The 18,297-nt window shown below is 34.7% G+C and overlaps 1 protein-coding gene across 1 annotated transcript in view; it reads right to left on the bottom strand.

Annotated features, from left to right (window-relative positions):
- Positions 1-2,058: 2,058 nt before the first annotated feature.
- jph3b (junctophilin 3b) overlaps positions 2,059-18,297 on the bottom strand; it is a 143,814-nt gene continuing 127,575 nt past the window's right edge. Inside the window, exon 5 of the mRNA XM_073070161.1 lies at positions 2,059-15,240. Within this exon, the coding sequence (XP_072926262.1) occupies positions 15,160-15,240 (81 nt within the window). The 3' untranslated portion in view covers positions 2,059-15,159. The remainder of the gene's footprint in view (positions 15,241-18,297) is intronic.

Below are 18,297 nucleotides of genomic sequence, written 5' to 3'. Positions count from 1 at the left end.
GGGATCAAGGAAATGGAGGATGAACTGAATAAGTATTGGTCTTCACTGTGAAGACACAAGCAGTATGCTGGAAGTTCAAAAATGTCAGTAGTCAGGAGTGTGTGAAGTTGCCATTACTATGGAGAAGTTTCTTGGGAAACTGAAAGGTCCAGAGACCAGATGGTGTACAACCCAGGGTTCTGAAAGGGGTGGCTGAAAAGATTGGTGGGGAATTAGTAATGATCTTTCAAGAATCACTAGATTCTGGAATGGTTCCAGAAGACTGGAAAATTGCAAATGTCACTCCATGTTTCAAGAAGAGAGAGAGAGAGAGACAGACAGAAGAAAGGAAATTACAGACCAGTCAGTCTGACCTCAGTGGTTGGGAAGATGTTGGAGTTGATTATTAAAGATGTGGTTTCAGGGTACTTGATGGCATATGATAATATAGGCTGTAGTCAGCATTGTTTTCTCAAGATAAAATCTTACCTGATAAATCTGTTGGAATTCTTTGAAGGAATAACAAGCAGAATAGACAAAGAAGAATTGGTGGATATTGTGTCACTCGATTTTCAGAAGGCCTTTGACAAGGTGCCACACTTGTGGCTGCTTAACAAGTTAAGAGCCCATGGTACTACTGGAAAGATATCATAGTGTCTGTGTTGGGACCGCTTCTTTTTATGTTATATGTCAATGACTTGGATGACAGAATTGAAGGCTTTGTTGCAAAGTCTGTGGATGATACAAAGGTAAGTGGAGGGGCAGGTAGGTTTGAGAAAGTAGAGAGGCTACTGAAGGGCAGATTAGGAGAATGGGTGAATTAAGTGGGAGATGAGAAGTGCATGTTCATGCAGTTTGATAGAAGAAATAAAAGGGTGGACTATATTCTAAATGGAGAGATAATTCAAAAATCTAAGGTGCAAAGGGACTTAGGAGTCCTTGTGTAGGATTCCTGAAAGGTTAACTTGCAGGTTGAGTCTGTGGTGAGGAAGGCAAATGCAATGTTAGCATTCTTTCAAGAGGACTAGAATATAAAAGCAACAATGTAATGTTGAGCCTTTCTAAAGAACTGATAAGGTCTCACTTGGAGTATTGAGAGCAGTTTAGGGCCCCTTATCTAAGAAAGGATGTGTTGACATTGGACAGGGTTCAAAGGAGGTTCACAAAAATGATTCCAGGTTTGAAAGGCTTGTTATATGAAGAGCATTTGATGGCTCTGGGCCTCTATTCACTGGAATTCAGAAGAATGAGGGGAATGAGGAATTAAGTAAACTCTTCACAATATTCTTCGGATAATGGATAATCATTCATCTCTGGCATTACCAAAGATTACAAGTGAACGAAAAAATAGTGTTGAAGCAGCTCTGTATTAATCTTTCAGTAAATGTCACAGAGCTTTACATCATTGAACAAACCTTCTGAAGCTTTTCTGCTCCCTTTCCAACCTAATCACTTGACCAGAATTACACCTATATTTCATGTGCAACTAACCAACATCTAGTACAACTATAACATGAGGTGCATATCATCATTTTGCTTGAAGATGCTAAACCATAGAATTTACTCTCATCAATTGTATATTTTTTCTTATTTGTAATATGAATCCAAAGAAAAAGTTATACTTACGAAAGTTTCAATAACTATTTTTAAAAATAAATATAAATTTTAAGTGTGGGCTCTTTCATATTACAGACTTGTTATTTGGGTTAAACTTAATATCATTCTTACACTAGGGTGAATAATGCAAATGTGATACTTTTGCAGGTTTTAAATTGTTTCAAGCAATTCAGTAAGATGTGAAAAGATCCAAATGCACATTCATGGAATCAAATGTTATAAATGTAAGAACAATATCTGCATCACCTCAACCAGTTACTGATACTGAAGGGATTTAATTGAGTCACAATGTCGTAGATTCAATCATATGCAACATTTGTAAAGCAAAGCATTCTTAATTATTTTTGAGGGAAAACAGATTGAGAAAAAATATGAAAACAAAGACAAAGACCTGATGTAACTTTGAACTATTTCTTTAAAATTAAATCATTGAAGAATATAATTTGTAAGTCAACATTCCCTTTTAAAGCATAAAATCTTCACATATTATCAGAGTAAACATTTGCTTACATGCAAAAAAACATTTTTTGTTTGAAAAAATGACAAATTCATACCATTGAACTCTACTTTGAGTCACAAAAGGCAACACTTTTTTTTATCTTAATAGGCATTTTTGTGCTGTCTGAGGCAACTTGTATATTTGAACAAAATTTTAGGTTGCATGTTATCAACTGCAGGAATTTCTGTCATGCAATGTTCAACAAAGTTTAAAATAATACAGAACTGTAGTTGTACATTGGATCTTACTTCCTATTGGAAAACATACAGAAATGAAATTGTATATTTGAAATTCATGATGAATTGAAATCATGATTTTAAAACTGAAGCATCCAGTGTTTTTCAGAGCAATTTGAAAAGACATAATTTACAAACCATAGATCTGAATTAGGCTGAGTTAGAAATCAGTGATATATTAATTATGACAATCAAATTCAAAATGTTTCAAGGAAGTTTGGAAACAAAAATTACATAATTTCCTAAAACAACCAACAAAGAATTTTGATATAAGAATTTTGAATCACTAGAGCAACCTTTGAGATTGACAGGGATTAGGGTTATTGAACCAAATTAATTTGCACTTTACACCTTTGTATATTGATAATAAACTGTCACTGCTTTCTGATTGTCAATATAACTAATCAGATGAATAACATTTCTGTACTGTTCAATGATTTACTACAGTTAGCAGTTGAATTCTAACCAAACCAGATGAATGCAAAATACCTTCTCATAGGCTGATGTGTACAATGTTGCTGCAATAGCTTTTCATGCTCTGTGCAGAGCCACGTCATGCAGACTGTACATTAACTGGCTAGATTACAGTCTATGTACTTCATCAAAGCCCCCAGCACAATATTTGTAAAGTAGATCAATGGTGCTTTCTAGCAGTTTAAAAGCTTCTTGCATTTTAACTTTGTAGATGAATTGTTACATTGATGACACATGCAAAGAAAAGCACAGGGCCATAATAATAGTCAATACTTTTACTAAAAATTAAACATGTTTGTATCATCTATTTTCCAAGTTTTCAATATTTTTTCTGCCAAAGTCTTCTTGTTCTAGTCTTCATTCAAAAGATCAGGGCCTCCATTAGTTATGGACTTCTCTAAGACTGCAGTTTGGTCAGTTGAAGGCACACTTGAAGTTGGAATAGTTGTATAGAATTAATAAATTGCTCACTTTGCATCAATGGCTGCCAGTCCTGGGTCTGAAACAATAATATTGTAAAAGGAGTGCTGATTCTCGGGTAATGCTAGCTACTAACCCACAAAGTCAGTCAGTTGACCTCTGCTTTATGGTTTACCAGGTTGTCGTCTGCCAAGTGAAAACACCCATAAAATGCATAGAAGGGTGCAAAGTCAATGGTATAGTCTCCTGATAGACCCTGATTTTAAGGAGCAAGTTGTGGATAGTACAGGTACCTTGATAAAAGTCCAGTTATCAATGATTAATTGATTATGCTCAGATGAAGCACCATAGTTTTTTTCTAGGTTAAAGATGCTATATCGATGTAAATTATTGTTGTTGAACTGTTTCTAGCCTCAACAATGTCTTTGATCAAGATATTTGTAACTATACACAAAAGATTTCACTGCCAGTTACAGAAGTGTTAGATCACATAATTATATTGTACTTTTTTATTGAACCTTTCCATATAGTCTAGATGAAATACACATTGAGGCTCCAAGAATGATCATCTAATGTTATTAAAAAGAAGCTCCAATATTTATTGATTTCCCTGGAGCTGAAGATGTGATTCATAGGAAGAGCAAGATCTCCATTTGGAATTCTGAACCTTGATGTCCAGACATAATTTCAATATTTTTTAGGGGGACAAAAATGTTACATGTTATATACCCCCTTAGCCCTTTTACTATGAGTCTGAGTAATTACATTTATATGTTTTGCTGAACTTAAATGAGGCAGTAATTGGAAGCCGAGGAACAAAGATGCATTTCCCTGGCCCACAAGTCCACCCCCAAAAACCGTTAACTGAGTTTATATGTGTCTGTTCAGTTCGATGGGTCAAAACAGCAAGAAACTGAATTGTCAAGCAAGAAGGACCACTGAAATAAATGGAAAAAATTGCATCTTAAGGTACTGATCTTCCAAGCTTTCTCAAAATTTGACTTGTAAAGAGGTGCTGCATTTTTTTAAGTGAGGAAAAGTACTCAGTATTTTATCTCTGTGCTCAGATCAATCTGAGATACACCATTCAAAATTGAGGCACTTATTATAAAAACACCTGGGAAGAAGCCTGGTGGTTTTCCTTCTTTGATGAGTTGCAGGAAACAAATCTTCAAATTCCTTCAGTAAACTCAGAGAATTTTACTATGTCAGAATACATTTCCAAGTATTTGGTTGTGATCATTATAGCAGGGAATATAATATCTGGAGCAAAACATTCTGCCCCAAATAAACAGTATTTTTCTATTTCTAAAAGAAAAGGTAGAGGACACCAAAACAATATATTTTTCTGTATGTATCTCAGGGCTCACCGCCATCATGATTGTCATTGATTTCAAGAGAGAAGGTCAAGATTAGATGTAAGCAAAAAAGTATTGATTAATTTGAATTTTAGTCTTAAAGGAAAATAATAATCTTGGAAAGCTCAAAAATGAAAGGTGATATATTTGGTCATATGCTTGTTTGAATCTTATATATCATTGATGTGCAAGACATCTTTTGGGGATGGAATTCAGTCACTGAGCTACTAACAATACTATTTTCAAGGAGCTAGATTAATATAAAAACTCTTCACCTCAAGGTTTAATATTCTCTGTTTATTAGTGTGGTAAACCATGTATATCTGGACACGCCCCTCTGCTGACTGCTCCTGTGGCTCCTCCCACAGACCCCTGGATAAAGGTGATTGTGTCACTGCTCCTCCCACAGTCCAGGGCAGTCATCCAGCATGGACCTGCTCCGTTTTACTGCTAATAAAAGCCTTTCAGTATTTACCCCCAGTCTTTTGGAGTTACTGATAGTGAGTGCATCAATTAGATAGCTACACATCCAATATTTCAGTCATGAACAGTTAGTATATACATGTTTCCATTTATTGAAGGGAATAAATGGAAATAAGTTTCCACTTATTCTATGTGCTCAATCACTATTGTCGGATCTTTTTCTGTCTTAATGGAAGTTACCAAAAATAACTTTTGGTGATCCAAGATATTGGAATGAAGTACTAATAAAGTAGATATTTAGTTGATGAATCATTCTGTCTTTTATTACCAGGACCAGCAGACTCACTTCAAAATATTGTTGCACAGTTCTAGTGGTGTTAAGTCTGTGTACTTATCTGTAACTTGTCAATAACGGTGGAACAAGTTTCTAAAATTTATTTTGCAAATGCTCACATTTGCACTTTTGAGTGTTTGCTTGGTGTACGGAGCCTAAAAATGCAGCTGTTGCTTACCATGTGTTTACTCTGCTGGGCTGCACAAATGTTATTTTTAATCATTTAGTCCAATTGTGCTTTTCTCAATACCCTGATACATTGGCCTGGAAATAACTCTGACTCTCAGCTTGAAGAAATTGACCGTTTAGTTAGGCAGAAATCTCATTTAAAAAAATCACATTCTCTTGCTTTCAAGTTAATTCTGGTCTTCACATCAAATTTTTTATTCAAATTAAAATCTCTAAGCAATGTGGTATGAAATAAAAATGATGAAGTGACCTGAAAGGAACACTTTCAAATTTGTAAAAGGCTAAGTAGAGGACACTAAGACATATTTTCTCTGTAGCTCAGTGTGCAATACCCTGACTTTAAGATACTAGATCAATGGGTAGAAGGATTTTGAAAAGGTTTGAATATAGCCGTAAGGGGTGTAATATATTTCAAATTAATTATAATGAGCATATTCACAAATCATTCTTTTAAATTTGTGTGGTAACAATGTCAAAAATTATACTCTGTAGTTTCAGTTAATGGTTCCTTTAAAAATAACAACTTCTGGACTCTTCATTCTTTGTATTCCTTCTCTCTGTTCCTTGAATGAGTTTAACGAACATATAAGTAGGAAAGAGTAACACAATAAATAAGTAGGTGAAATAATTAGATGGAAATATATAAGTAACAACGCAAGGGAGAAAGATTTAGGATTCACCTACAGGATTACGAGATGTGGAAGCATAAAAATTGCTCTGGATCAGTTGATTATTTTTTAACTGTATATTCAATGTAACATGATTTAAAAGGAAAAGAATGCAGATGCTGTAAATCTGAAACATAACAGTTGCCTAAAATATCTGTAAGTCAAGCAGCATCTGTGGGAAACAAACTTGGTACTTCAAGTCAAAGATCTCTCATCAGAACTGAGAAAAGTTAAAAATCAAATATTTTGATTTACAAAGCAAAAGAAGGACAGGAGGGGTCAAAACAATGCCAATATGAGTGGAGAGCTAAAGACACAGGGGTGGGCATTTCCCTTATTCTCTCCATTCCTTCAACCCCCCCCCCACCCTCCTCAAAACATTTATTTGCTGACTTTTCTCAGTTCTGATGAAGAGTCATCAGCCTGAAATACTAAATTTCCTTTTCTCTTTGCAGATGTTGCTTGACCTGCTAAGTACAGCATTCTCCGCTGAAGGTTTGTTAGTAACATTCTTATATTCTTCACAAATAGCTTAAACAGGTCAGTACAGAACTTGGAAAGGGAGGGTGGTGGTGTTCATTTTCATTATATATGAAATTCATAAGGCAAAGTAAAATATATTCTGTTAGCTTTTGAGAATCATGGTAATGAATTGTGAAATTATGGTGCAGAATACAGCAATATACTTAATTAAATCTATAATGGCTCTTTTTAACAGCAATTCAGTTCGTCTCACTTCCATTTCTGCAATTTTCCCCCCATTAAAATGTTTAACCAGCCTTTGTTAAAGAATACAATTGTATTCAGTACCCTATCAAACAATATATGCCAAATGCTTATCATTCCTTGTGCCTGAAGTTTTTCCTTATGTTGCCTTTGGTTCTTTTGCTAACCGAAAAATCTGTATCTTCTAGCCATTAAAAATGTACTCACGGAGAGCAACTTTTCTTCATTTATTTTAACCAAAATGTTTTACTTTTCAGCACATTCTATGAAATCTCTCTCTGCTCTAAACTCAGATTATCCAATCCAACCACATACCTGTAAACCATTAATTGTATCCTATTTAGACAAGTTACTTGGACAGTTGTGAATAATGAAACTATTTACACTGCTTGCAATTGTTTTTCTACAAGGGTTACCCTTAGAATTACCGGTACATATTAGGGTCAGCTACAAAGATAGCACAATAAACTCCTCCTGTGCTGAAGTATCAAGCTAAATCAATGGTGACAGTCATATTTAGTGAATTCCACACTAGATCTCATAAAGTGATACTGTTATAAAATTGTATTACAAGGTTAAGCTATCGATGTTTTCAAAGATAAAAATATGAATAGCTGGATTGTTAGGTGGAATTCACACTTCCTCCATTGTTCTATAATGAAATAATGCATATTTCTATTGACATTTTGTTTAAAGTGTTTTACTGAGTCATCTGAAATTGTTTCATTGAATGATGCACCATCAAAGATAGTGTTTGGGGTTATTTATTGAAGATTATTCTTCTCCTTTCACCGTTCCCTCAGTTCTACACCTTGATCTAACCTCATGGTTCAGTCCTTTTTTCTCGAGTATTCAATTTCCCTTCCAAAATTATTATTAGCACTCTCTATCCTGTGTTTTAAAACAACCATTCTCTCTTGATTTTATTATTAACTGCTTTAATATGCATCCTCTGGTTACCTGTTGCCTCACCACCTTTATCCTGCAGTAGAGTTTTGAATACCTCTGACAAATGTAGATATACATCTCCACCCAGACACTACATGACAGATTGTAACTACTCTCTGTATAAAAGCGATTCTCCTTGCCTCATCCCTGGGAATCTTTAGCCAATCATTTTAGACATTTCTCCTCTGGACACTTAGATATAAGTTGTGGCCATTCTTGTTATAATACATTTGTATTCCTGTACTTCCCCATCATTGCCAATAGCATTTACAAAGCACCATTAAACTCTTAACTTAGAGGCATGGATAGAAGAGTTACATTTGCTCAAATCAGTCAAATTGAAATCTAAAATTAATGATTGATCCAGCAGCAATTGCCATTTATGGAATAGAGTTCCTAATTTCAATCTTTCTATGCATGAGGAAAATGTTTCCTAACTTTATTTCTATAAGGACTGGTTCTAATTTTTGACTATGCCCCATTGTCCTTATTTCCAAAACTAACTGAAATAGTTTTATTTCTCTATCTAACAAATCTGTTCCTCTCTAATAACCGAAAATATCCACCAAATCATACCATCCAAAATTCAGAGAATGCTGTGTTGGTTTGTACAATCTCTTCTTGTAGATGGAATACAATTGGTAAACAATGATAGTATATCCTCCAACAGAATTTCCTTCATGTGCTATGACAGGAACTGCTCACAGTTTTCTGTATGCAGGCCACCCCAGACTTTTGTACCTATAGTATAACTGCCCATATATGCCCTGGGTCTCCAGATAGAAAGGCCAACATTCCATTCGATTTCTGGACTATTTTTTGATAACCATGACATTTTAATAGATGGACCCAAAGGTCTCATTGGCCTTCATTCTTTTCATAGTTAAAAAAAACTCTTATTCTCCCCTTTTTCAACCCAGAGTAGGACCTCCCATGTTCTTATATTGCAAACCATTCACTCAATTTATTAATACCTGATTGCTATTATATCCTTTCATCTTCATGGCTTCCAATGCCATATTGCTTTGCACTTTTGGCAAACATAGATTCAATTGATTTCTTATTTAGAATGAAGAAATGAACACTATTGGTCAATATTTTCTAGATTACATTACTGATTTTGAAATGACATTAATACATTTTATGTTTGATTTATTTGGGACATCAATATGTTTTTATGATTTATGAGCATGATGCAACTACTGGTATACAGAATGAAAAATTGAAAGGAGCTCACAAGCTGAATTAAACATTCTCACAGTTTACAAATAGAGATATTACTATGTTGCTAAAAATAACACTTATAATTTATTAAAGGCTTGCTATTTTAAATCAAATAGGTTATTTATTACTGCTGTTCTTTAAATTAAATTTGTAATTTACATTCCTTTTATTTAGATCTTATTGATAACAACCAGACCACAATTAGGTGGCATTTAACCAGGAAAAATCACTGTGGTGAATCTGAAATGTCAGAACACATGCCAGTGATATTAAATGTGATTATGATTGTCCAACCGCATACCTAACGATCCCAATGGTATTGTGTAATGTAGCCCCATTCACCGCACCTCTTACTGATGCACTTATGTAAGTTATTGATTAGGTGATTAGCATTTCTATTAAACATTTATAGTTTCCCTTACTTTTAAAACAACTGAATTTTTGCAAACTATAATGTCAGAAGGAAAATTTGAGACCACGGGCTTTCCCTTTATCAGTGAAATCCAAAACAATTGCCACCTATCATACCTTAATTCATTTTTAAATTGCAAACTTCGCAATAACAAAGTTCACGACAGAAACAGTAAAAAATATCAAATCCTCACTTAAAATTTCAACACAGGAATGTATTTGTTCCCAGATGAAAAAAAGTGTTTTAAAAAACTTCCTAGCAGCTTTGACACATTTAAATTGTTTCCTACTATATCAGTGTGCCCTAATGAATTCTTAATAGGCAGGCAAGCCAAGGTGAAGCCTTGTGAGCTACAGAGAAAATGTGAGAGTGGACATTCTTTGCATCTAAATGAAATAAAATGATTAAAGAAATTTTTTATACCAAGAATAGACTTTTGGTTAAGCTACTTGGGAAGGAAATGGAAATCAATAATGCAGAATTATCAATGAAACATTTCCAAAGGAATTGAAGGATTGGGTTAAAAAGGTGGGGCTCAGTTGAACAAAAAGACAATGAGTTAAAAGAGGCACATTCCATGTCTCTGACATATTAGCATTTCCAAAATGCCCTGAACCTCCAGAGATTTTTTTTTTACTTCATTAAAATATCTCACAGGAAAGTAAAACATTACAAAGATATATCTTGCAGGATTAACATTTAATCCTTAATATTAATTCTGCAAACTGCAACCTCTATTTTGATAAATATTTAAGTATAGAAATTTAAGCAAAATCATAAAGGCTAACAATTCTAACTGTAGTCCGTATTGGAAAACATAGTAACCAGGAAAATGGAAAGGGGGAAGTACCCATTTGTATCTAAGTTTTTTTGTGTGCATAGAAGCACTCTGCACATGTTGTGAAGCATTTGCACCCATGTCTGGAAGTTCTCCAGCCCACCGGAAAATCAGATTAATGCACAATGCAGGAGGCACTCATTATGTCAGGTAACATCAATGGAGGAAAATAAACAGTCAGCAATCCAGGTCCTCTGCTCAGGATTTTCAGTGTTTGCAGAATCTCTTGTGCTGGAAAATGGGACTGGGCTCTTCCAGCAATGTTTCACCTAAATGCTGGTGTTGTTTCCCAATCATATTTCTTGCATGTGATAACGGCATCAATTACCATCATATATTTCAACTGAGTTATTGTTTTTATTTTCACTGTCTCCCCAAAATTACATTATACTTGCAAACAGATAACTCTGACAAACTTTAGTGTTAGTGTACTAGATGCCTCAATCTGTGGTCCTGTCACCGACTCAAGAGCACTACAGGACCAATCAGTCTGCTCTAGGGTGTAGTGGAGCCTCATTATCCAAACCTGTGCCATTTAACTCTGCCCCAATTCCTCCCCTAACCCACATAAGATTTCACCCGGTTCTTTGATATCCTTCCTCCTTTTATTTCCTTCCCTCTCTGCTTTCTGTCACAATCCGCATCTGTCCAAACACCCTATCACTCCACCCCCTTCTCTGGAGAACGTTCTACATAGAAACATAGAAAACCTACAACACAATACAGGCCCTTCAGCCAACAAAGCCGTGTCAAACATGTACTTCCTAATTACCTAGGGTTACCTATAGCCCTCTATTTTTCTAAGCTTCATGTACCTATCCAGGAGTCTCTTAAAAGACCCTGTTGTATCCACCTTCACCACTGTCGCTGGTAGCCTATTCCACACACTCACCACTCTCTGCGTAAAAAATTTACCCGACATCTCCTCTGTACCTACTTCCAAGCACCTTAAACCTGTGCCCTCTCGTGTTAGCCATTTCAGCCCTGGGAAAAAGCCTCTGATTATCCACGTGATCAATGCCTCTCATCATCTTATACACCTCTATCAGGTCACCTCTCATCCTCTGTTGCTCCAAGGAAAAAAGGCCAAGTTCAGTCAATCTATTCTCATAAGGCATGCATTCACTTACAGAGTTGACCCACTTTCAACCAAGGAGTGTACAAATGTGATAACAACTACAGACTTAGCAAACAGCTGTTATCAATGAATGTGCAAATCTGTTTGTAACACCTTAGAATGGAAGAAGTCTGTGATAATGATTTCTCATAGGAAGGATGTCCCAGTTTAGCAATTTTTTAGTAACAGCAAAGTTGATGTTTGAGCAGAATGTAGTGCCCATTAAATATGCCATAAATGGGTAAAATCCATTTTCCATGCTACTATGTTTTTGGACATAAGTAATTATGGGCCAACACTCTCACAGTTATTAGCAGGAGAAAGTCAACATGCATTCAAGATTCAGAGAGCCTAACCCTAAATAAACCAAACCACTTTACAAGTGACAGTCATTTATATGGCTCAAGCAGTTTTTATACTGATTTGTGGTTGTTTGTGTCTGAGTTAAAGTATAAGAAAACATTTACAAAATATGCATTTTATCTCAAAGTGGCCAAATTGAAATATTTATAACAGTATCTTATATCAGCTTGTTCTGTGTAGCAAAGCTGATTTGCATTTCAAACAGCTTTATTTTAAAAGTAACATTTATGACTGGTACTTAATTCTTATGTGCATTGAATAGCAGATCACGACCTATAATTTCTGAAGGTATCACAGAAAATTAAATAAAAGATTTCACTGAATCTTTTGCTGAAAATCGGACATTCCAAAATAAAAATTCAATGTATGCAAAATAGTTACTTTACAAATAATGTCAAACTGCTATTATGAGAAGTTTCTAGTTGTTATTTTGTCTCTAAGTGTTGGTTGGTTTATGTAAATTGTATGTAATAAAGATTAGGAACACATAATAAGACTATAAGTAGCAGAGTGACCATTTGTATCTATAATGATAGGGCTATTTTGTTTTAATTTTCTAATTTTAGTTTACTCTTTCAGTCATAGACTCAATTTTGTCACAATATTACATGCCGATTTTTCCATTGTTTAAAAGGATAGTGCTTTTGTAAATGGCTAGCGCTGATGTTTGTTTTGCTAAGAAGCATTATCAATGTGAAACCAAAGTAACTAGCCAGTCCAGTGAAGAGGGCTCCTTAAGTATGGACAACCTGAAGTTGCTCTGCCATTACTGAGAATTTTGTTTCAATCAATGAGTGCAGAGGTGGACTTAAAAATATTGAAAAGATGTGTAGGTTTGGCAGAATGTGATTGTCTATTGATAAATTTGTTTACTTGTTTTTACGTCAAATATTAGTTTCACCAAGATTGTTAATAATTAGAACCCGCTTTTAGGACACATTTGCTGTTAAACAACCCACTTAAGATAGAGCAAAAGCCCTTAAACAAGTCACATTTGTGTTGTTCAGCTTTTTGTTTTGTATATAAAATGACTTCCAATTGAACACAATGGCTATAGGAGGTAAAGTATACCGTATATTCAAAGATTTATGCATATTTATTTATATTTTGTGAAGTACTGTACTTAAAGCTTTTTATCAGATACTTTTGTTGATATAATAATGACTCCACATTGCAGATTCTCTATCATTCTCAAACTTCAGATCAATGAACATCAAAATAAATACTTTAAAAATAAGCATCAATAAAATAAACTTTAAAAAAATCAAATTCTGCCATGCCTACCTAGTGTCAATGGAGAACCCAGTTTTGAAGGATAATTTTTAACACAAATAAAATCCCTTTAAGAAAATGAATTTTACATAACTTGATTGGCTTATTAGTTATATCAATATATTTAGTTGATATATATGAATTAAGGGCTACATAAAACCATGCATCTTAAATTACATTTGCTTTAGCTCTGCACAAGCATTAGCTTTAGCTTTGGAGGGATTCAAACACCAGCAAGTAAGTGCTGTACTTTTGGAGATGCCCTTTTCAGATGTCATGTTAAGTGTACATTTGCTGCACTAATGGGCCACAAAAATTCCATGGCACATTTGGAAGAAGTAGGAGAGTACCCTTGACTTTCTGGACAACATTTATCTGCCAAATAAACTACATTGATTTGACATTAATCTTATTGCTATCTTTCTGCAAATCGTCTATTGTGTTTGTTTGTTTTACATCAGTCAATATACTTTAAAACCATTTTAGGAAATCTTAAGGGCTTAACAAGCAGTATTCAAAGGAAATAATTTTCTCATTTTAACTGTTTATTTTCCCTGACTATGTTCATGGCTGACAGTTACATTGTAATCAATTGTGAAACCGTTGATACCTATGTGAAATTTATGTTTCAGATTCAGCATTAACATTTGTTGCTACTGGAACGAACTATTGAGATTGAGTGAAGGTGAAGGCTTTGAGGTGCAGTTGTACAGTATTTGTCTTGAAAAGATGATTTTGCCATCTGTTATGCCTTGTTTTAAGCTATTGACAACATTTAGGAACCATTGTTTTATGAACAATGAATTACAATAATCATATCTATTATTAGGGATCAAGAAATAATATGTATTTATTAATAATTTACAAATGTGTATTGTGGATGGGCATCAATATTTGAGAACTAGCTATGGGAGAGTTTGCACTTAACTACTTGTTTGAATTAATTAAAGCTAAATTTCAATTGGATTGATATTGGATAAAGAAACAATTTCCCTTTTTGTTGGATTCTCTAATTTCTTAATTATCAAATCTCTATCTCAAAGGCAAAGTCAAATCTTCTTAATTCCACAGCTTGCCTTATATTTACAAGTTTTTTTTTAAATAACCGTTTCAACATTTCATGTCACTTACAGCTTTGGAAGCAGTCCCCCATTGGAGGACCATGAAAAACAATTGAGAAAATATATCTGTTAAAAATTAGATGCAAAAGGCACAAATTCTTGAACTCAGAATTAACTCCTTAAGTGCTGAATTGTTTTTGTGACTTTCAAGATGTGTATATTTTCATGTCAGGAAAATCGTTTTCATTAAAATTTAAAATATTGAATATTACAAAATAGAATTATAGAAAAGGTTTCATTTGGAGCAAGGAACATTTCTTCTTTCACATCCTCAGAAAGAGCTGAACAGCCATTTGCAGGGTCTGATTTTTGTTTTGGTGCAGTAATACTAAAGATTAATATATCCTCTCTCACCTTTCAAACTACAGCAGTCTTCAGAAGAATATCTTTTCTAAAAAAAGAACTGATTAAAGTTATTAAATAATTGTATAGGCTTGTAATTGAACCTAATGGTTTTTATGGTATAATTACTGTGTTCTTCAGCTCATTTTAATCAAAATATTATGAATGTATCCACAACAACAAACAATAGAACATTATAGTTTTGAAAATTGACTTGAGTAGACCAAAAGAAAAATACATTAACTACAGCATCTTGAGTACATTCAGAATAAATCCTCATGGATAACCAAATTTTTTTTTCATTTCTTTGATGCCAGAACTAAGATAACATTACCTTCTGGCTAGTTTGTCTACAGTTCTTTTCTTCAAACAATGCATATTAAATCATTGAAGTAATGGGGAAGCATATTTTACCATTCTGTCATGCCACAGAGCTATTTTATTTATGCCATTAACTTTGACTAAAATCCAGTATTCGTATCTAGGAAAGGCAAAATGTGAAGAACTTGACCATGTTCTCAGACTTTTTCATATTGAAGTACATCAGTTTTCTTTTACACAGTTTGTGTTTTCACTTATTTAAGTTGACAAATAGGCATTCAAATAAAAAAGTGAATAAACAAAATGGCGACACCAATGTTTAGCAAAATCACCATAGCAACCAGAATGGGATTGGAGCCCTAAAAGAGAAAAGAAACAAAATTTACACAACATTCAAATTAAGTGCCCACAGAATCTGTCACAAACAAATATACGTACCTGACAAATTTTCCTGTTTCTCAAAAAGGAAATATAGCTTAATTGTAAGTACTATTTATTATGAAGCAAAATTTCCCAAATAGTTTTCACCTGTTATCCCATAATTAAATTATCATTTCCATAGAGTTGGAATTTGTAAGCATACATGCATTTGAACATAACTTTCTGTTCATAATAATCATTGTTTAAACACTGGCATGATAAATAAAGCAGATAAAGTTGAAATTACTCAGTACAAAAATATGATAATATCTTCCATGATATCATGCATAATTAATCAGCTATTAATAACAACATGTTCCAAGTTTCCTGGCCATATGATCTTGTCCCTGGGACTTTGATTGTTAAGGAAAAATGACTTATAACTGTCAATTTGCTGGGAGGAATTTTACCCTCCTTTCTTTATCAAGAAATTATTGTGGAAAATTTATTTTAGCTTGGTTGAGTGTGCAATACAATACATAAATGGCAAAGGTGCCTATAATACAGGGATTTAATGAAAACTGTTAAGAGTCTCTCAAACTCTTAGCCAAAGGCAGCAGCACACTAACATTTTGAAACTCTATCAAAAACAAGCTAGAATGTTGTTTTGGAGCATTGATTATCACTTAGTGATTTGTTGTTACAATTTACAACAGTGAATAATCTTTGAAATTGTTAAAGTTGGTGGCATTCACGTGCAACAAGATCACCTTCAGACATCAGCTAATAAGGATATGTGGGCACAAGTGATAGCTGAAAGACAAACCATACTCAATGATAATAAAGTCATCCAAAACTTCAAGTATCAACATCCTATGAGTAATCAAGGACTGGAAAATTGACTGTGGCAGTTGCACTATGTCTACAAGATGGACAGAACCTGCACAGATTTTTTTCCTTTCAGCAATCTATGATGCACAAGTCTGGACAATATTGGAATATACTTCACATGACAGAATGAATGCAACCAATGTAACTTGTACAACAATTGAATATCCTGGCACCATCCAGGACTATTGACCTTTGATAAACACTGCACCCACCACGTTAGACAACACTCCACCAGCACAAAGTATCCTGCAGGAACTTGCCACCAGCAGTCCCTAATCCAGTGTCATCCAGTACTTGGTGAAAGGCAGTAGGTGCTAGATATGTTATGGCTTGTGAGTTCTCCTTCAAGGTACCTCATACTGACTTGAAGTACCTCATCACCAATTCTCTGTCATAGATGGATGAAAATCCTGGAGAACCCTACATAATAGGTTCTTTAGAAATAATGTCTACGAACTAATTGTACTGCCTCTAGGAGGTAGCTCATTATTTTCTCAATTACAATTATAATGGCCTTAAGAAAGAAAACAAAATGAACGATTTGATCCATTAAGCTTTGGGAGCTAATCTACAGTCATAGAACCATTCAGCAGGGAAAGATACCTCTCTATAATGCATTAAACAACTTACATTAATCCCATTCTATTCTCCACAGAAAATCATCAACTCTCTCTAGACTCTACCGCTCACCTATAGAATGAGGCAAGTTACAGTGGCTGATTAACCAACACATCTCTGGGATATGGATGGGAACACAAAGGAAACCCTCGCGGTCAGAGGGAGAATGAGTAAACTCGACACAGACAGCACCAGAAGTCAGAAATGTTGGAGCTGTGAATAAATGGTTCTCATAGCTGTGCCATTGAATCCTACACCATAAGACAAAGGAGCAGAAGTCGGCCATTCGGCTCATCGAGTCTGTTCCACCATTTTATCAAGAGCTGATCCATTCTTCCATTTAGTCCCACTCCCCAGCCTTCTCACCATAATCTTTGATGCCCTGGCTACTCAGATACCTATCAATCTCTGCCTTAATACACTCAATGACTTGTCCTCCACTGTCGCCCGTGGCAACAAATTCCACAGATTCACCACCCTCTGGCTAAAAAAATTTCTTCGCATCTCTGTTCTGAATGGGTGGCCTTCAATCCTTAAGTCACTCCCTCTCGTACTAGACTCCCCCACCATGGGAAACAACCTTGCCACATCCACTCTGCCCATGCCTTTCAACATTCAAAATGTTTCTATGTGGTCCCCCTTCATTCTTCTAAACTCCAAGGAGTACAGTCCAAGAGCGGTCAAGCGTTGCTCATATGTTAACCCTCTCATTCCCGGAATCATTCTAGTGTATCTTCTACACATTTAATAGTAACTACTATCAGGTCACAAGCACATATAATGTTATGTATAATTAATGTTTTGTTAACTGCATCCTTAATCATTGTTAGGGAATAGAGAACACAGTGTCCACTTTTGGTGGATACTCAAGTGAATTCATGTGCCATGCTTTACAGTTGTATATGATCTTTTAGGAGAGAGAAAAAAATCAGAAACTATATCTGTGCTGTCCTTTTCACTATTTAGTTAGCTTGCAAGGATAGTACATGTGAAGGCTGCAAAACAGATCATCTGCCAAACCTTGCAGTTTGGGAATGATTGAAGGGGCAGGAAGAATTTAAATTTTTAAAAGAAAAGTAATTTCACATTAACGTTTAATGACTTATGCACCTGATATATTATTATGCCATTGCAGAAGGATATAAATATCTAAGTGAGAAATCAACCATTGGAACCAATATTTATTGACATTAGATTTTAGATGATTAAGAATGTTTCAATGTTTCATTATTTTAATTTTTGATGTAAGAAAACTATGTGTTTACATTCAACATGTGACTACATAAAACCTTTGTTTACATCCCTCAACCTGAATAGGATATGAATTCTTATCTGTTCAAACTGTGAATTCTGCTGTTAATCATCCCTTGTTATCTACAGTGAGAACAAAGCAAGTATGTTTGATAATGTGCCACTGATTTGGAGGTTAAAAGCTATATACCTTATTCAGGCACAATCCAATGATAATTTATTGTGTCCTACAGGAATTTAGATAAGCAGCTAATGTCAATCAGAGCCCGGATTAATCTGGCCATTTTAGTCTGCCA

Source organism: Hemitrygon akajei, chromosome 17, assembly GCF_048418815.1.
Source record: "Hemitrygon akajei chromosome 17, sHemAka1.3, whole genome shotgun sequence".
Classification (NCBI taxonomy): Eukaryota; Metazoa; Chordata; class Chondrichthyes; order Myliobatiformes; family Dasyatidae; genus Hemitrygon; species Hemitrygon akajei.
This window is presented reverse-complemented; position numbering and strand designations above follow the sequence as displayed.